The following is a 20,461-nucleotide window of genomic DNA, read 5'->3' as shown; positions in this document are numbered from 1 at the left end:
GCCAATATTCTTGGATCAACTAGTAAATTACTTATACACAGAAATATCCTTTTTAAGGTACACGGAAAATATTTGACACTGAAAAGAGAAAAGGGGTAGTAAGGCAACGAACCCACAAAGCCGATGGGCACAGAGGATCCGCGGTCGTCGGGAGCAGAGCAGGCTAGCGTGTGCCGCTGCGGCTACCAAGCCGGTACCACGGCCGAGGACGGCTCGTACAAAAACGGACGGACTCGCCGCTTCGCGGGCCCACCTTCAGCCACCGTACGATCCAAACCAGCCTCATTTACTACCACCCTCGCTGGGGTTGGTTTGCTGCCGACATACGTGGGCCTACGATCCTAGATGGGCCGGCCCCACTTTGACAGCTACTCCTACTCTCATGGGCCTAGTACCCAACCAGGCCACCAGCCCAACTTATATCAGAAGACAAGTCCACCCCATAGCATCATCGTCTCCGCGGAACCACGCCTCGTCGCCGCCGCCGCCGCCGCCGCCGCCGCGCGACGTCCTAGCTTCCCGGACCGCCTCCGCGTGGTTGGATCCGGCGAGAGGGGAGAACTGTTGTGTTCCTTGGAAGCGGGAGCTGGATGAAAGCTGGGAGGAAGAACCTACGGCGGGCGTGCAGCGAGGGCGCCGTCACGCTGGGGGAGGGCGAGAGCATCATGCAGGTCCTCGCGCTGCGCGGCTCCAACGTCATCGAGGTAGGACAAGCTCTCTCTCTCTCTCTCTCTCTCTCCCACCTCCAGGTCTCCCCTGATCGTGAATTCCCTTGCACTCCATTCGTATGTGTTCCTTATCGCCGTGGCTTGCTGGGTGTTAGGTGATGGACGCCAAGGGAGTGAAGTCTCTGGCCTTGTTCCCGGCCAAGTTCCAGAAGAGCTTTTGGATCAAGAATGGTGAGTGGTCGCCGGACTTTAGCATAGCTGGTCACTGCTCCCGTAGTGAACCGAGCTGTCTTTTGCCGCCGGTTTATGACGGTTTGGTTGTGGGTTATGTGAATTTGCAGGGAATTTTGTGGTTGTGGATGCTAGTGGCCGGGATCAGGCGCTCGAATCAGGGAGCAAGATAGCCTGTGTTGTGTCCCAAGTCCTCTTCCATGACCAAGTCCGGGCTATGGAGAAATCTGAGGAATGGTGAGTTGCTTGGTTCTTTGATCGCTGAGAGTTCCCTAGTAGTACTAACAATCAGGGTTCAGGGCTTCCGAGTGTATACAAGTTGTAGGAAAGGCTGGTACTGGATATCAATCTGTGACCAGGGGTAACTTTTGAAATTGTTTGCCAGTAGCTGCAGATTCTGCATTTAATATGCAAAATGGCAACAAGAAATTCTTGTGCAACTTTGGTTGAGGTATTTTGCCTCATGAGTCAAGAAATTGTCACCGATGTATTTGTTGGTGTAACCAGCATGAATAACCTCGGTTATGGTATTTTGACTCATGAGTCAAGAAATGTCACCAATGTATTTGTTGTTAACGGCATGAATAGTTTTCTTCAAGCTATGCTCTGTGTTGTGACCTTAGGTCACGAACAAGATCGGGTATAGGCCGGAAAGAAGTGTTTTCCCGCCTATCCTTAGAAATGAGCTCAAACAGCAAACACAACCTTTGAGGATTACTTTTGTATTAAAAATGTCTTGTTGTGCTACAGGGATTTGACCGGCTTTTATAGCCTACGGTCTTACATGTGATGTTACGTTTCTACCCTCATGGGCTTTAGTGAACTTCCTATAATGCCCTTGCCATGTCAGCAACCCTAGGGGTACTACAGTACATTCTCGGGGTCATTATAGTCTTTTGGCTCCAGCTGGCAAGGGTGGTTGAGAAGTGGCCCCCACAGAATCTTCCATTCGACTGGATCTTAACTCGAATAGGTTTTTCCTTCGAGTTCTCTTAGCCGAATGTCTTCTATGCTTGAGGGTTCGCACATCCTTCATCAACTTCCCGATCGCCAGATTCACCTGCCATGTACTTAGAATTCATCCCCAATCAAGATGAGTTACATATAAGTGATAAGAAGCCACTCGAGGGTGCTTTCCCACTCGAGAGTATTTTCCAACTCGAAAGTGTTTTCCCACTCGAGAGTGTTTTCCCACTCGAGAGTGTTTTCCTACTCGAGAGCGTTTTCCCACTGGAGAGTGTTTTCCTTGTTTTACACTTAGGAACTTTCCATAAACCATCTTAGGTGTTTCGACCGGATAAGAGGGAGGGCGTTGTCCCCCTGTTACAACACTCTGATGCTCATACAAAACAATCAGATTTAAGTGCAATATTTGCTCCTTGGTTTCAAAAGCATTTGTGTTGAGCTGCGAAATACAAAGTAACGTATACTGTTTTTATCCCTAGTTTCATCTAGGGTCCAGTGTTAGTGACATTGGTTTATAGATTGTCATGGAACTAAAATATCCTTGCTGTAGTAAATGCTTGTGAAGAGTTCTGCAGACCATTGTTTTAAATATTTGAATTCTCTGGCAACTTTGGATTAAAGTCAGTTGCCTGATGTCACCTTTGCATTTCAACAGCCTGAATAGTTTGCTCAGGTTTTTTCTTGATCAAATATCCATGAAAATGATGTGAGGAATCTATAACAATACCACAGCAAAACTAAGACTTCAACTTATTGAATTCATCAGTCCCCGTTTATCATGTAAACCGTCAGGTTCTCTAAGAACTGGAACTATAGGTTTAATTATATGTTAGTCAAAGGGTGGCTTTACTGACATCTTCAAACTGGCTCTCTGATGAATTCATTATTTTCGTACATACTAGGCCAGCTATCTTCAAGTCAACTTCTAAGGAAGGTTCAGAAGCTGGAACACAAGAAGGAACAAGGCCACAGATTGAGGAGGAACCGGATTCTGATGAAGATGATGATCTGCCACCGCTTGAGGCGAACACGAATAGACAAAGACCATTTGAACTGTATGCCGACTCAGAGAGTGATTCTGACTCTTAGACTAGTTTACATTTGAACACGCCATTGATGATGTTGTGGTTTGTGATGGAAAAATACACCCGGTGTACTTATGGTCAAGTCTTACATTCTGCCAAAAACTGCTGAGTGTCAAAATATTCTGAAGAAGTTCGATGTCATTCAGTAGCAGGCACAAGGCCTTTCACTTGAAACTATGATCAACTCCATATGTTGCTTTTTATTGTTCTCAATGATGGTGCATTAATTGTCTGGACACAGCCTGATCAACATACTGCATTTTCTATCACCGGTTCGGAATTATTCAAGCTTGTTGTGTGTCAGCTGTTTGGCTCCAAAGCTTGGCCTGTTTCTCAATTCTGCAGATACTGCTAGCTGTCGGAACTCCTAAGCTAGAGCTGACTGGCCAAATCGAATGAGGAGTTGAAGTATCAAAGTCATTAGTCATAAGCGTGGAAAATAATCCTTCTTGTGACGACCTTCTGGATGAAGCGACGGCGTGGTAAGATCCAGCTTCGAATTAAATTGTTGATTTGCTTATGCTGCAATTTATGTTCACGATCATGTCTGCTACTAGCAGGATAAGGCCCCAAAGAGAATTTGATTTTATTATGGGTTTATATATTCCATCAAGTCTAATTATTAGTCAGGGAGTGCGTCTGTATCGGATGAGTTGTGTCAATGTTGAGTTCTTAATAAAGAATAAAGGAGTTCTTTTTATTAATAAAGAACAATTGACACTGGCAACTTGGCAAGCACAGATGAGTTCTTTTTATTAAAAAAAAAAATTAGGACTGGAGCATTATTACTGGTAAGCATGTACTCCTGGGTGGTACCGTGGTAGTAGTCAATTACGAGAAAGTTTCAAAGAAGTGAAATTTGCAACCAGCAGTGTGGACCGGCTCCTTTTCTATTACGCGGATTTGGTTGAGATTTCGGGGCTTTTTGGACTTTTGTATTGCACTGCAGATTTCCCTACTTGCTTCACAGTGGTTTCCCAGATTTTGCAACCAAACCATCCCGATATTTTTGGATCACCCGTATAATATTCAGTCAATCTTTCGGCGAAATTTGCTTTGGCAACTTGGTCTCTGCTGTTGTTCACGATTCTATTATCTATGCAAAGATCAGTGTCACAAAATTCGTTGGAGAAGGCAATTTCGTTGATCGATCATATGTACACACTCTTTGAGAAGATGATGTGAAATCTTGAACTAAAAATCTACAAAATTTGGACATTTTACACTTGAAAGGTGAAAGAAAAAAAACGAAAGGGCGTCCTCTTGGTGGCCGTCGCGGCGAGCGGGTCACCAGAACGCCCGTTTCCGCCGGAATCGCCTCGCCGTGGCGAGAAGTCCGACTCCGACGCAGACAGCCCATGCTCCCATCTCCAGCGCCCACGTCAACGTCTCCGCCTCCATCTCCGGCGTGTCGAGCTCGCCGTCGTCTCCGACCACCTCCCACTCGTCATCCCCGCACGTCCCGCACTCGCAGTCGCACCCCCACCCTTCCTCCGGTATCCCCTCCAGCCTCGTGCCGCCGCACCCGAGCCCCCTCGCCGACGCCTTCGCCGTGGCCCTCATCAGCGCGCCGCCCTCCTCGAGCACCACAACCTCGGCCACCGCCGCCGCCGCAGCCGCACGGCGGCACTCGACGCGCCACCCTCCTCCCCCGCCGCGGCGGCGCGAGAAGACGCCGTCCGCCACCAGATCCTTCCCGGCGGCGTACACCTCGAAGCGCGCCCCCTCGGCGACGCAGACGCGGTCGGCGCTCGCGTACGCCGCCGCGTCGGTGCCGCCGGCGCCCACCCTCCGGAGCGGCACCTCGGCGGGCGCGGCCGGCGGGAGCGCCCGCCCGCCGAGCTCCAGCGCGGCGCCGCCGATGGCCGGGAGGTAGACGAGCGTGAGCTCGGCCGGCGCCGGGGACGAGAGGCGGAGGTAGAAGGCGCGGACACCGAGGCGCGCGCGCGCGCGGATGGAGGCCGCCATGGCGTGGCGGCCGTCGTCCACCGTGGCTAAGCACATTGCTGCTGCCGTGTGCTGGATGCGATTGATTCGCGGAATTCCGTGGGTGTGTCTGTGTGTTGTGTCGCGTGGGCGCGAGGTGGAGAGATAATAAAGCGAGGCGGGCGGGAGGAGGAGGCGGGAGATGGAGATGGGGATGCGGCGGATGCGGAGGGTGGATCGGTGGGCAGAGCGGCTCGCGGTTTTGGGCGGTGCGCACGGGGTTTTGTGGGGGAATCAGTGGTGTGCGCGTGCAGGAGCACACGGGTTTGGGACTTGGGGTGCTCAGGTGGGCGCGCGTGGGGAGATGTCCCTGGGTTGGCTTGGATTTGTCATTTTCCGGTTGCTACTAGTTGTGCTAGACTACAGTGTTTAGGAAGCGACCCGCCGACTTGGCTGTCAACCACGCCGAAGAATTGGTGGCTGTTAGCTGACGCAAATGGGGGGTCGGAAACGTGTCGCGATCTGCAATGGGTTCGTGCGTACATACGCGAGGGCGAGGCACCACGCATCAGTCCATGGGATCGCGCTCCTACGTGGGTTCTACGTGTACCCACGTCCCTCTGGCTTTACGTTAAGTCAGAGGAGACTCATCTCAGTACATGCGCATGACATTTTTTCTTGCAGTAACTCGGTAACTTTCTACCAGTTTCATGTGAACCGAGTTAACCGTGGTAGTACCATCTTTTTTAACTAGTCGTGCTGATTGTAATACACCCCCTTTTGAAACGCACTGTAGGAAACAGTAAGAGGAGCTCTCCAATTACTCCATCACATCAAAAATCTATTTATATTATTAAAGGAATAGAAAAAAAAGCCTCCACGTTCGCTCTCATGGTCTAGAAATTCTCACATTAATCAGAGAAAAAGAAAAAGCAGAGTTCATATAGAAATACAATTTAGAAATAGCTGAAATTCGGAATTAAAAAAAAGGAATATTAGAAGAGGAGACTAGAGTACACATAGAAATAATTTAGAAATAGTTGAAATTCGGAATTAAAAAATAATGAATATTAGAAGAGTAGACTAGAGTCCATATAGAAATACAATTAGGAAATAATAGAAATTCGGAATTAAAAATAAAGAATATTAGAAGTAGAGTATAGAGTCTATATAGAAATACAATTAAGAAAAAAAAATAAAAATTCGGAATTAAAAAATAAGGAATATTAGAAGTAGAGTATAGAGTCCATATAGAAATACAATTAAGAAAAAAAAATAGAAATTAGGAATTAAAAGATAAGGAATATTAGAAGTAGAGTATAGAGTCCATGTAGGAATTTAAAATTAACTAAAATTCGAAATAAATATAATAAAATTAAAAGTATAGTTTAGAGTCCGTATAAAAATACAATTTACAAATAACTAAAATTCGAGATTAAGAAAAATATGGGAAGAAGAGTTTAGAGAATATTGAAAGATGAGTTTAGAATCACATAGAAATACAATTTAAAATAATAAAAATTCAGAAATAAAAATAAATATTATTAAAAGAAGAGCATAAAGTCTATATAGAAATACAAGTTACAGAAAATTCGGAATTAAAAATATATATTAAAAGTCGAGTCTAGAGTTTATATAGGAATATATATAATTTACAAATAATTAAAATTTGATATTAAAAATAATTAATAACTAACACGTATATAAAATACATTATGAATATTACCCATTAGTAGTTCGTAAAGTTATTGCAAAATTTAAAATTATGTTGTCATTTTAATATATTTGAATAATATATTGAGAAAACATATATGCTATTATATGAGAGAAAATATAATGATTCGCCACCATGCTAGTTGAACTAAAGAAAAGTTCTCCAAAAGGTCTAACATCTTAATTACCTTTTGAATTAATCTAGAAATGCAATACTAGGAAAATTTTCATATCCTCTTATTACTACGTATAGAACGGTTCTACAGGTAAGAAGTCCTTAGCAAATCGAATCCTCCATTTGAATAGTACTCGTATCAATAATTTCGTGGTCAAGAACACGAAATGATACTCCTATAAATCATTTTAGGTCAGAAAAGAGCCTATGCAGTCAACAGTGCGATTCCTGTTGAATCTGCAAGATAGTATAGTAGTCAATAATAGATTACACAGGAGCGCAGCACTCCACGTTACAATGCGTGCTCTACTATCCACTGCGAAGGACGCAGCGCGACTCAGCTAAAAGTTTGAGCCTCTACCATACTACAAGCCATATTGGGTGCAATGGCAATGTCAGGTTCAGAAGCAGCTGCCTACCTGACCCAACCTCTCGTCTTGTTCACGGCTGGTTGCTGCCTTGTGGCTCTGGTAACAGGACCCGTCTTGTGTGTGGCAGCGGCCGTCTTTGAAGTTGCCGTCACCCGTCCTGGGTTCTTCAGCGGCTCGGTCGATTTTCTCTTCAGCCTTGGCTCACCTTGCAGGCTCCTCTTCCTTGAAGCATTCTGGCTTCCAACAGGCTGGTTCTCCAATTCCCCACCAATCGATGAATTCCTTGCATCTCCTTTCCTCTTCTTCTCATTGACAACTTCTGGAGCCCCAACAATGGAAGAATTGTTGGTGACTTTCTTGTTCATAGAATCTGAGCTTCTCAGAATGTGCTGCTCCTTCTCGCTCATTGCTTCCTCTCTTGTCAAGAGGTGCGCCTTTGCCTCTCCAGGAGTACTAGCAACTCTCATACAGTTGGTCGAGTCAAGTATCATGTTTGTGTCCTGAAGTGTTGTCCTTTCTTGCAAGTTATTCTCAAGATCTCTTGGCTGAAATGTGGAGAGGTTAAAGTCCACATTATTTTCACCCCTTTACTGTAAGAATGGGCACAATGTAGCAGTTCTGAGAAAAGAGCTTACCTTGATCTGAAGCATAGCCTCTGTTCTCTGTGTTTCCAGGAGCTCCTGTCCTATTTCCATTGCCTACAAAAAAAATTCAGGATGATACAAGTGTCAGGTAGGTTAGGAAATATGTATATTAGGGTCAGAGACACTAGCCACATGTTACAAATCACCTTAGATTCTGCAACTGATCGATGGTGTTCTTGTTCCTTCAACTTGAGCTCCAGCTCCTTTATCTGAAAATAATAATATAACAATAAAGCTATGTATATTAGGGTCAGAGACACTAGCCACATGTTACAAATCACCTTAGATTCTGCAACTGATCGATGGTGTTCTTGTTCCTTCAACTTGAGCTCCAGCTCCTTTATCTGAAAATAATAATATAACAATAAAGCCAATCCAAACCTGGACCTTTTCAATTAATAGCCACTAACAGTTTAATGTTAAATTTGAACTGCAACCTCAGATTCTGATTGCTGCTGGAGTCTAAGTTTATGCTCTGATTCCTCCGCTATCTGGAAAATAAAAAAAGAATGGGTATATGTCTAGAGTTTAGTACCCTGTGCACTACAGTAGCTACTAACAGGCAACAGTAATAACCACTTTTGATCAATACCTTCTGCTGAAGGGTAGTACACATTTCTTCTTTCTCCTTGAGTTTCCCAAAAAGCTCATTCTGCTGTTTCTCTGATGTAATTTGAGAATGCATCTTAGAATCCAGCTGGCTTTCAAGCTCTTTTACCTATATCGATTACAAAAATGTAGTCAAGTACATATGAAGAACAACGATTGAAGTGTTGCCCTGAACTATATGTACCTTTTCTTGTAAATTTTTGTAGAATTGTTCTTTCCCTTTGGCTTTGTTCTCTAGATTTTGGCAGTTATCTTCCAGCTTTCTCAAGGAATCATCCTTAAGTCTGATATCCTGTTTAGCCCTTTCAAGCTGGCATACATTCACAGAAGGAAAAGTGTGGAGGAGTTTATGTCATTGGCTCAGTTTCAAGGAGGTTCAGATAGCCAGCTTGAAAGGAAAGGCAGTATTATTGACACTTACCATCTGTTTGACCTTTTGAAGTTCTGCAGTGTCAACCTGCTTCTTTGCTGGACCCAATTCTATACGACGAACACGACTTGCAAAGTTCAATGAGCTCAAAGTTTCTGACACATCGTTGTTGGATGGGCTAATTTGCACAAACATTAAAGCTTTTGAGTCCCCTCCTATTATCAGTATGAAGAAGCACCAAAAGAGCAAATTAATGATGTAGCTAAGTGAAAGACACACACGATAATTGCTCAAAAAATACATAGAAGATTGGAAATATTGAAGTGATAAATTATGAAGATGGTTCTCTTCCAGAAGAACAGGTCAGGTTACCTAGAGAATCTTGCAGCAAGTGCGTCAACTTTGAATTCCTGCCCAGAAAAGGAATATAAACAGTGAGAAACATAAACTGATGGGTTAAACAATATTCCTTTATGAAGACCACAAACCTGTAGGGAATGTGGGAATTTTTCGTTGCAAGAGCTGAAATCACATCACCCAAAGCAGAAAGTGATCTGTTAATGTTTTGTGCTTCCTTAAGCCTTTCACCTTGCACATCGGTCTTAGCTAATCGTTCACTTCCAGCCAAATCTACAAGCCAAAGCTTACTTCTTGTACATTCTCCATTCATCAGGTTCTCCGCTCTCACCATGATGCAAAGCATACTGAGGTACAGATATAAAGGTCAAAACATTTTGACCAGAAGCAAGTACTCTAGAAAAGAAAAGAATAATAATAAAATTTTGACCAACCAGTGGGAGCGACTGCTGTGCTCATTCACATTGTTTGATCCTACAGCCCTTGCATTGCTTCCAGCTTGCAAGACATCCCAAACCTCCTTGATGTTCTCAACTTTGGCCTCCACAATGCCAGGGACATGATGGGACCCTTCACTTGCCTGTTTGATTTCCAACCTAAAATACCAAGATTACAAGTTATCACAGGATGGCAATATTATGGAACCCAGCACAGATCCTAAAAGAAACGGTCATACTTCTTAGACGAAGGGGATGATGCAAGCAGGTCTCTGATTTGCTCATTGTAGACCTCAAGCACGCTGACAGAAATGCTGTATGTGACAGTCTCTTTTCTCTCTTCTGCGATTTTGAACAACTCCTCCAGAGTTCTATAATTTACTCCCCTGTTCCTCTCAGTTCCTTCCATGGTAAAAGTCTTCCCTGTTCCTGTTTGTCCGTACGCAAATATGCACACATTGTAGCCATCCAAGACCGAAGTAACCAGTGGAGATGCATCGGCATACACATCAGCTGCACATTATTGGAAATTTACAGATTAGATGTTATAATGCACCATTGCTTTAATTACTAGCTGCACATTATAGAGCTACCATTTTGATCTTTCATGTCTAAAAAAACACAAGAACTGTAAAGGACAAAGAGGCCCAATAGAAACTCCAGCATAGTTAGAAATACCTTGATTGTCTGTCGGCATGTAGACTCTGTCAAACTTGAATGTCTTCTTAGCTGCTCCACCGTTCACAATAGCAATGTCTCCATCTTTTGCTCCATCAAAATCCACTGCACATTTGTAACCTGATGATGTCTCATCTTTACTTAATGGGCGGCAACGACAGAAAACCCTGATATTTCCTGGAATGGCATGTACAGCCAGTCAGTAGAAAGAAAATAATTATATATGGCAGACTAGAAAAAAAATGTGAAAGCACCATAATACAGAGGAGAAGATCAGAAGAGGCAGGCACCTTTGGTCTCCTCAACAATATTATGAAGTTTCTTTCTCTTGGCCATCTCTTCATAGTACTTCAGTTTAAGATCTTCACACTGTGCAACTGCAGCAGAAAAAAAATGCTTACAAACTTTTTCATTTTAAATGCTCTGAAACCTTTACAACAATGCAACTGATGGATATTACCTAATGTTTGAACAGCTCCTATCATCTTACTCAGATCAGGAACAGCGTTTGCACAGTCATGTGCTTCAAGAGATAACAGTGTTTGCTCTTGTTTCATAGCCTGAAAATTAATAAGTGATATAATCAGTAAAACTTGGCACGTATTGTATTTATCAATTCTTGTTGTAGCATTGCAGACAGTAAATCTGCTTTTACCTTGATTTTATTTTCCAAGTTAGATATGGCAGCTGCCCATAATTTCTTGGCATTTTCATACTTCTGGGAAACACTTCTCAGTTGATCAGCTTGTCTATCAACGACTTGTTCTGTCAGGAATGTAGAACAGCGGTGAGCATATATAAACATTTAGGAAACAAAGTTGATTATCCTGATAGCTTAGTTCATACCAATATTATCACTTTGCATGACCTTCTGATGAAGCTCTATCTTAAGTCTCTCAAGCTCCTGATTGGTAGATTCCACTGAAGACCACGCCATATAACATTCATCAGACTTCATGTTGCACTGGTTGGTTAGCTCCTCAATCTGTTTCTCATACTTTGAGATTAATTTACTTGTCCTGGTCTGCATTGTAGATTGATATGTATCAGTATTACACCAAATATGATTCTGTAACTGTTTGTGAAAATACTGACCTGTAAAGGTGAATTCCCTGTATGAGCTGAACATCTTTTGCATAAGACATTCCCTTCTGTAACCATGTCTGTCACTGCAAGTTCATGATTAAGGTTATCATGCTGAAAATTAGACCTTGAAGGAGCAAGTTGCATCTAATATCAATGTCTTACCTGCCATTGCTACCCTTTTTCGAATACAGATGCCACAAACCATGGGACTTCCCCTTACTCCTTTGAAGTTTATGACAATGGCACTGTCACTCTCAACTGTCACTCTAATATCACGCACCTGAAGGGGTCTGTTACCTCCAACCACCGCGTACACATCAAGTTCAGACAAAATCTGCACATCAATCAAAAGTCAAATTGTTTAGCTAGACATGAAAATAAATCGTGATACAAAACTAAGAGTCACATGAGTCAGTGTGTTTGCCTTTTCTTCTTGGACAAGGACATCAAATGCTCTAATTCCTTTTGGCCCATAAGTGTTCACTATCTCAGCAAAATGCAGATCTAAGAAATAGTCTCCAGGAGCAAGACCATCGATTTTGTAGCTGAAATTTCCATATCGAGCTGAGTGGTAAAGTGAAGGATAGTCACCACCTTCAACTATATCCTCAGATGTCTCTATTGCATCCCCTCCTTCAAAGAAAGAATCCTCAGAAAGCTTTGAAGAGGGTTCACAACCTTCAGTTGCACTGCCACCGGCATTAATGAACAGAACAGAGTCATCTGTTTCATCACAGGCACAAGAAGGATAATAAGAAGCACTGTGGAACTACGATGACATGACCAATTAACATTTCGACAAGGTACTTCCAATTTTCAATTTAGAATTCAAGATTATGAAATATCCATTTTGAAAGCACATGACTGATGATGGCTATCGAAGCCCCTTCTACTTGATATTACTACAGCACCACAGTCGATGCAACCTTGTACTCTGACATAGAAACAATCTTATTTTCTTCAACCAATCCAATGCCCATGACTTTAGTACTACATGATGTATTATTCATTCACTCTGAGAGTATCAAATGTGGCCAGCACACTGATCCACTTGAAAATAGGCTAACATGGCAGAGAATCAAGTCAATGAAGAACCCACAATTTTAAGCAGAGAAACAGTACTCTATCAAATATTCAAATATACTCCAAAGAGCCTAAATCGACGCACAAAAACTAGAGCATTATGTGAATGATTCCACACATAGCTGATTCCTGTTACATGGAGAACCTTATTAAGCTCCTAGCACAGCACAACACCTGAAGGCCTCAAAATTGGGATTGCAACTTTGATACCAACACAGGTAACACACCAGAAAATCCCAAATCTGGGCACATCCAGCCTCCTAAATTTCCTCCTCCACACGCACACGTGCACACACACAAGAAAAAATAAGAGCAAATTTGGAAGCATACTTTCTAGGGTTTTCTGCCCGAGCCAAATCGAGTACTCTAATTCGACCATCCTATACGCTCATATCCCAAGAACCCCCACGCGGAGTTGAGAGAAACCTAAGCACAAGATCTGCACCCTGGAAATCTAATCACAAACCAAAGGGGGAAAAAACCACCTGCACGGCAGTCGCCCCGCATCAGCCCGGACAGAACCACGCGTGGCCCGGGCACCAGGATCATGGACTCCGCCGCCTCCTGCGGCGAAGGGGCCGGCGGTGCGGGCGCGGGCGCCGACTCCGCCTCATCGTCGTCGGCGGCCGCCTTCTCCCAGCCCGTGGTCCACGAGAAGTCCATGGGGGTGGGCTCCCCCGGGCACCGCTCCTCCTCGCCTTCCATCGGATCCGCGAGTTGCTGCTGCTGCTGCTTCGGCTGCGGCGGCGGCGGCGAGCGAGCGAGCTAGGCTAGGGTGGCGATTTGGTTGGGGGAGAGATGGATGGAAATGGGGATCGATTTGGTGTGCTTCTTCTTCTTGTTGCCTCTTTGTGCCCCGCGGTCCGAATTCGAACTGCGGATAGCAACGGCGACCGTTGTGTGCTTTTGTTTGTGTGTGGGCATCCTACCGTTGCATACGGTGCGCTGCGCGGGCCGGCCTACCCGCACATATGAGGCCCAATTAATCTGCTTTTCACCGGATGTAATAAGTCTATTTTGTGCTCCTCGTTTTCTTGCTCGTGATTGAATCGTTTCCCTCACAACCGCAATACCAGGTATAACATCTTCATTTTCGAAAACTGGTGTAAATCGCCTCCTTTGATGATTTGAGAAGTGGTTTTTTTTCTGATGTAGCAAGTTGACTACACTTGACTCGTTTAGATGTGAGGAGAAAGATGAGATGAGGTGAAGGTCACTAACATGTGGGTCCCACCCAACTTGTCACGTCAACATAAACCATTTCCTAATCCATTGAAGGAGGTGATTTATGCCGGTTTATGAAGATGGAGGAGGGTGTTATACCGCGTTTGGTTGAGGAAGATGAATCAGTCAGGAGCAAGGCATGACGGACTCGAATAGACTTATACCTCGCCATATTGGATGGCCCAAGAGGCCAAGATTGCCCACGGGGCTCATCTTTTTGGCCCAACAAAATGTGCACATTTGCTCATCTCTCCTTAATAAGGCCACGTTCTTCGGCTTGGTTTGGAAGAAAATTTTTCATAATTAAATATTAACAAATATAAACTTGAAAAAGGGTTAAGTTGCTTTTTAAAACAACTTATATATAAATTTTTTTTTGCAAAAAACATCATTTAACAATTTAAAAAAACGTGCTAACAGGACCTTAGTAGCTGCATGTCTTTTTCTACTTGTAACATACAAATTGATGAATAACCACTCTACCTAAAATTCCAAAAGGTACATTTTTAAATAAAATTTTCTATATACGTTTTTTTATTAAAAACTATTTTAAATATATTTTTCTTAATTAATTCATTTGTACCAAAGGTTGTGGGTCTTATATATAGACAAGGCCAGGATGTAAAATATTTTCATTATTTAAAAAAACAATTTTTATTATTCAATGATTCATTCAGCTATTTAATCATTTATTTACATACGTAGACATGGATTTCTGCACACGACGCACGAACGGAACCACACCTCTGTTGCCATGTTGATTGCTCACGGCTATTGCAGTGTGTGTTCTCACGCTGCCTACTTTTATATTGGCAGATGAGTTTAGAGTTTACTCCAGACTTTAGAGTGATGCTGTACAGCCAGTACTTTATGCAGAATCCAATCATCAGAGAATGGACCAAATTTGATCAGAGGCAGCTATCCTTCGAAAGCATAAAGGGAAGGCTAGCTACAAATCACACTTGTCATTTGCCAAGTTGGTAGCTGTCACATACTTATAATGTAGGAGTACGTACTCCTAGGCCTAGGTAAGTGATCGATGCCGGCAGATGGAGTGAATGTGATTTTTTTTTTCTCTGAAAGAATAATTAGGGATTCTTTTGAAACGTAGCATTGAAAAAACGAAGAAATAAAACATACGAGATATCAATTAAAATGCAAGTGCAAATTACAGAATTGCATAACGCACGAAAAAAATATACAGGAGCAATAGTTTGAGTAGACCGCAGAAAAAATACAAGAATCACTTGAAAGAGATAGACTCAATGGATTTTTCCCAAGAGTTTGGAACTTTGACTAACTTCCTTCAAAATATGCATTATTCCATGAATTTTTGGAGGAAATGATAGGATTTACTCCTTTGTTTTAAATTCCTTCCTAGATTTTTTTGCTATAGGATTAGAATTCACCAAAATTCCTATGATTTTCATACAAATCAAAAGAGGTCCTTAATCTGCAAACCATTATACTACCTTTTATGTGAAAATTATCTACCTTTCTGTGAACAATTCCAATGATTTTTGGATTGTGTGCCTCACCACATAGGAGTAGAAAGTAGCTGACGATGACATCATGTTATCTATCAGGAAATGCAAGTTCCGTAAAGAAAGCTAAGCACATCGTTTTTGTTTTGTTCTCGTATGTGGAGGTGACCTCTTCTCTCCTTCGACGTAATTACCATTGTCTATGCGAGTGACGAACAATTACTTTGTAATGTCCTAGATAAGTAGAGTCACTGTCATGGCGCATGCAGTTGCAGTGTAGATTGCCATTGACGCCGTATAAAAATACAATCAACCACGCTTCCATCACTCGTGGCATCGACTCATCAGCCCCCAGAATCAAACCCAGTAAAAAAAAACTGGATTAAGCTCGATGGATTAGATGATTAACATGGCCATCAGTAAAAAAGTTAAAAAAAATAAAGATGAACACGACCGATAGGATAGGCATTAGGCAGAATGTATCCATCTATCCATCGTCCACTCGTGACAATGACAGCCCAAACTAAAAAAAGGCACAAAACTGAAGAAGAAGAAGAAGAAGAAGAAGAAGAGGAGGAGGAGGAGGAGATCAGAGACATGAGGCATCATCTTTTCGCTTATGTTTATACTTATTAGCAAAATTTGAATTTTTTAACTTTAAGTTTGAAGTTAATTTTAAATTTTTTTTCATCATAATTTATTTTTTGGGTTTTGCTTTTAGAACGTTAAACATGTATATAAAAGTTTTTTTTTCAGCAAATACGCCGTCGATGGGCTGCAGAGTTGCAAAAAAGGACTAGACACGGAAGCACACAGAAAAATACACTGCAAACTTGAGAGGAGGCTGAAATCGAGATGCAGACAAGCACAGCATTGGGATCTGAATTTCTGAACTTCTGACGAGAGCACACGAGCCGTCAATTGACACGCAACTTGTCGACAAAAAAAAATACTCCTCCTCCCTCCACTGATGCAATACGTACGTGCACCACCAACCCACCAATGCGTTTGCAACGGAGAGGAAAAGAAAGCTAGTAGAACTAGTAGAATGATTGGAATATACTCCTACCTGAGCTGAGCTGAGCTGAATGGCCTATTGGGTTCCATGTTACTGCCATGTTTAATTAAGATTTAAGAGTAGAGAAATGGAGAGAGATCAGGGAACTGAATCCTGATTGAATGAATAAGTACAAAAGTTAGCTGCATCATGCATGCAATGGCAAATGCAATGCTGGTGCTAAACAACCACCTAGCTACAGATGCTGCCAGATTATAGCTAAACAACCACCTAGCCCCATGTCAAGATCATAGCTTGTTTAGTGGCAATGAACCAAGTTTTATCATAGAGTATGAACACACTATGTTAGTATATTTATGACGTAACGACTTTACACTAAACTAGTAGAGAATATACGGCGCATTTTATTTTATTTTATTTTATCGGTATTGTTCGTGCGGTTGCTCTTGATCCCAATCATTCGGTTGTCGATAAAGAATTCGGAGATGTTTGATCTCTAATTCCCAGAGACCAATCAAATTGAATGAACTAATGAATTCAATTCAGGTGTTGAGACATTCATAAATGAAATGACAAAGTTTTTTTTTTTAGTCACACCGGAAAACTGATGATGAGAAATGGCTAATCAAGATATGATGATGGCGATGGGATGCTTTGGATTCTTCAGAGGTCGAGGAATCCGGTCTGCCGGAGCACGGCGTTGCGGACGCGGCGGAGGTCGCGCCCCTTGAGCGTCCTCCCGGCGCCCTCCAGCACCGACGACGACCGCGCGTGCCGCCGCGCCGCCACCACGTGCGGCGGCACCATCTCGTCGTCCTCGTTGTCGTCGGACTCCTCGCCGCCGACGACGTTGTTGGCGGCGGCGCCCTTGCCCGGCCACATCGGGACCCTCACCGGTGCCGACCGCCTCGGTGCCGCGGCGCCTCCACCCGGCGCCGCCGCGGCCCTCACGGGCACGGCCACTCCATCCTGACGCCCGTCGTCGCTGCCGCCGCCGCGCCCCCCGTTGGCGAGCAGCGACGACAGCCCGAAGCTCTGCGGCACCGTGTGGGCGCGGCGGGGCGCGCGCGGTGGGCCCTCCGGGTGTGGCGGCGCCGGGCAGCAGTAACCGTCGTCCCCGACACCGCCGGCCGGCCACACCACGTCGCTCTCGTCGAGCTCGAACGGCGGCGCCGCGCCGTCGGGCCCCGACTCCGGCTGCTTCAGGAGGCCAAGAAACCGGAGCGAGCCCGCGCCCGGCGACCGCGGCATCGCCATCGCCCCCCACGGAGCAGCCACGGATCAATCCTTTGGCTCTGATCTCCCCTTCGCCGTCGACGGCTGCGGCGGCGGCGGCGACCAGCGATTGCAACGAGGTGTTTGTGTTGGTTTCGGATGCCGCGAGGTGCGCGTTATATACAGGGGAGAGAGGAAGGGGAGGAGGAGGGGGCGATGATGAGTCACTGGAGGTGGGGCCCACACTGTGGGGGAATCTCCAGATAGATGCAGTGGGATTCCTGTGTGGTTTTGGAATGCTACAGCAAACACAAGAACTGATCCTTCCCGTGGTTAATTCGGGGGCGCTTTGCGCTTTGCTTTACTGTACTATTCCTAGTTCATACGCCCTCCGTTTCATTAAAAAAATACTCTAATTCTAGACAATATAATACAATGAATCTAGACAACACAATCTAACGCAATGAATCTGGACAATCTATCTAATTTTGTTGTAGATTATGTCAAATCCAATTGTAGATTGTTTTTATTTTTTAAAACGAAGAGAGTTGGGAGTAGTGTGACGAGCTAGCTGTTTCCCATGACGAAATGGCGTAAAATGCTTTATAGGATAGGTGTTCGTTTGCGGATTGATGTATCTGATTCCGCATCACCGTGATCCCGTGATACTATTCTTTTCAATCAGGATCACTCATAATGGTTACTAAGTACTACCTTTGCGAGTTTGGATCTGTTTTAAGGCATTTGTTGGGGAGTGTCTTATAAAGCGAAAATAGTTTTAGAACAAAACTTGTTTGTCCAGTTTTATTATACTAAAATGTGCCACATCCACTCATTATCTCTTGTATTATGGGACAGAGAGAGTATATAACAAGTAAAGATGAAGAATTAAGGAGTCTATCTAGACCATCCAATTACCAACCAATGTCTAGGATTCATTGAACCTTCCCTGCTAGCCTCATCAAGAACCAAACTCGATCAGCTGCGAGCTGTTAGTATATATGAACAATTGAGAGGACCTGCGAGACTGTGAGGTCGCCGTCGATGGCGGTCACTGGGAGTGACTCAGGTGGTGCTCTAAGAGATTGTCATTTAATTGATCTCTTTTGGATGATTTAGATGGGTCTACTGTTAAAATTGTTGAGCTATAGCGACTACACCATTTATTGTATCGTCCTCTCTACATTTTTCTCTAGTAACGAAGATATTTACTAGCCAGTGGAAGTTTCAGTGTGAATAGCTAGGCGAATTGTTTAAAATGAAATCCACATGATGTTTACTTTAAGACTGTGATTAATGCTCAAAGAGCCAACGTACAGTGAAGTATACTGTTTTACTGAGAAAAAAAAATATTGGGTGCAACGTACTAGCAGTAGCTTGACGATGATGGATGCATGGTGACACCGGCCGGGTCAATTCAGAGGTTTTCTTGCCTGCGGTTAAGACGAGAGTAATTGGGGGAGTAGAAGACAAGATGTGGTGGCTAACAAGTAACCAGGGGCTACTGTTTCAGTTCGATGGTGATAGTGGCCTATATGGAACGTTCCAAACCATCTTTCGACCGTGCAGTGTACCTGGCATATATGTTTATTCTTTGTAATCAAGAGATAGTCATATAGCGCGTATCTTGTACAATTGCGAGCCGGAAATTAATTACTTATTTGGTCGAAGAGATAAATACGAGCTTACGAGGTGACACTCAAACGTACTACACCTTTTATGCGTGGTTGATGTGCAGCACACGAGAAAACTGCGTTCTCGTGGTGAATTAGACGCGGAAAGCTAGCTAGGGCAGTTAATTGGTTGTATACACCATCCGTTTCAAAAAAAAATTAATATAATACTCTCTCCGTGATAAAATATAAAATATAGTACTCCCTCCGTTTCTAAATATTTGGTAACGTTGACTTTTTAAGTACATGTTTAACCGTTTGTCTTATTCAAAAATTTTTGTGAAATATGTAAAACTATATGTATACATATATATTTAACAATAAATCAAATGATAGGAAAAGAATTAATAATTACTTAATTTTTTTTAATAAGAGAAATGATCAAACATATTTTAAAAAAATTAACGGCGTTAAATATTTAGAAACGGAGGGAGTAAGAGATTTTAGGGAAATGTAACTTATCATAGTCTATCCAGATTCATATATCATATCCATCTAAAATCCCTTATATTAAACATGACACGTTCTAATCGTGGTTATTATGCTAAATATTGCTTTATGTTACCCGCGCGTGTGTGCGCGAGGCGTGAATGAATGATTGGTGGCGCGCGGGTGGTGGCCGGCGCCGATCATTGGGCGCTGGGCGACACGTACGACAGATTGATGATTTTACAACGTGACCCCGGCCGCCTGCCTGCGGGATGTGCGGCCCACCCCCGCACGTACGTACGGTTAATTTGCGCGATCGAGCGGCGGGGGCACACACGACCAGACACGCACGCCGTGTGCTCGGCGATCCCAAGCGCGCACCGATCGATCCGCGCACGTCGCGCGGCCGCGGAGATTCACTGTGCCGATCGATCCACCGCGGGTGGCGGGGTCCGGGGCCATGGCCAGCGCCTCACACGAACCCAGCACAGTACCAATCCTTGCATGATTGCGCGTGCATGAACGCCACAGTTGTAACAGATGAAAGGACAGCAGATGAGAGAACCTTTTTTTTCCTGGGAACTAATACATTCGTTCCAAAATATAGCAACGTATAATATAATAAGACTCATCATAATATTATGATATTACGAATCTAGATATATATCCATCTATCGATTCTAGAACTATAAATTTAAATATAAGACATGTTTCTATGAGTAAATTGTTACATTTTGAGAGGGGAGTTAGCATACGGTCCTCGCTCACTCTCCTCTCCGCCGTGTTTGTAGCAGTAGCACTACACTGCGGCCACTCCGTGCAAAGCTTGTCCGACGTGAAAAGATGGGAGAAACTACCCTACAAAGGCTGACGCGAGAGGGCCTTTCGGGCGGCAGCTAGCATTGCCGGTTTTGTGCACGCACGGCCACGGTCATACACATTGCTGCCAACCTGGATGGATTTTCTCTCACTGTGCACAGCACAGCAAACACCACACTGGCTCTCAGTCTCAGCAGCCT

The 20,461-nt window shown here is 43.8% G+C and overlaps 4 protein-coding genes across 5 annotated transcripts; 1 reads left to right on the top strand and 3 right to left on the bottom strand.

Annotated features, from left to right (window-relative positions):
• The first annotated feature begins 450 nt into the window (after positions 1-450).
• On the top strand, positions 451-3,186 carry LOC4331384 (uncharacterized). The gene is made up of 4 exons (XM_015776080.3): positions 451-704; positions 824-899; positions 1,010-1,136; positions 2,768-3,186. The coding sequence occupies exons 1-4, from the start codon at positions 591-593 to the stop codon at positions 2,952-2,954; spliced, it is 504 nt and encodes a 167-aa protein (XP_015631566.1). The 5' UTR covers positions 451-590; the 3' UTR covers positions 2,955-3,186.
• Positions 3,187-4,075: 889 nt separating this feature from the next.
• LOC4331383 (uncharacterized) lies at positions 4,076-5,015 on the bottom strand. The gene has a single exon (XM_015773949.3). It carries the CDS (start codon positions 4,952-4,954, stop codon positions 4,238-4,240), a length of 717 nt encoding a protein of 238 aa, XP_015629435.1. The 5' UTR covers positions 4,955-5,015; the 3' UTR covers positions 4,076-4,237.
• Positions 5,016-6,863: 1,848 nt separating this feature from the next.
• Positions 6,864-13,281, bottom strand: LOC4331382 (kinesin-like protein KIN-14E). Of its 2 annotated transcripts, NM_001417163.1 has the most exons (21): positions 12,885-13,281; positions 11,741-12,039; positions 11,479-11,650; positions 11,326-11,399; positions 11,077-11,254; positions 10,886-10,995; positions 10,691-10,790; positions 10,521-10,607; positions 10,231-10,407; positions 9,792-10,065; positions 9,550-9,711; positions 9,247-9,462; positions 9,131-9,168; positions 8,810-8,973; positions 8,573-8,698; positions 8,372-8,497; positions 8,217-8,270; positions 8,061-8,123; positions 7,926-7,988; positions 7,771-7,833; positions 6,864-7,680 (listed from the first exon to the last, which is right to left on the bottom strand). In NM_001417163.1, the coding sequence occupies exons 1-21, from the start codon at positions 13,102-13,104 to the stop codon at positions 7,180-7,182; spliced, it is 3,267 nt and encodes a 1,088-aa protein (NP_001404092.1). In that variant the 5' UTR covers positions 13,105-13,281; the 3' UTR covers positions 6,864-7,179. The 2 variants fall into 2 exon arrangements, with proteins under 2 accessions (NP_001404092.1, NP_001404093.1); NM_001417164.1 differs by lacking the exon at positions 7,926-7,988 and having other exon boundaries at positions 6,998-7,680.
• A 3,363-nt stretch (positions 13,282-16,644) lies between these two features.
• LOC4331381 (protein S40-7) lies at positions 16,645-17,491 on the bottom strand. The gene has a single exon (XM_015773849.3). It carries the CDS (start codon positions 17,380-17,382, stop codon positions 16,789-16,791), a length of 594 nt encoding a protein of 197 aa, XP_015629335.1. The 5' UTR covers positions 17,383-17,491; the 3' UTR covers positions 16,645-16,788.
• Between the last annotated feature and the right edge of the window lie 2,970 nt (positions 17,492-20,461).

This window comes from Oryza sativa, chromosome 3, assembly GCF_034140825.1.
Source record: "Oryza sativa Japonica Group chromosome 3, ASM3414082v1".
Lineage (NCBI taxonomy): Eukaryota > Viridiplantae > Streptophyta > Magnoliopsida > Poales > Poaceae > Oryza > Oryza sativa.
The sequence above is the reverse complement of the archived record's forward strand: the minus strand, read 5'-3'. Positions and strand labels throughout refer to the sequence as shown.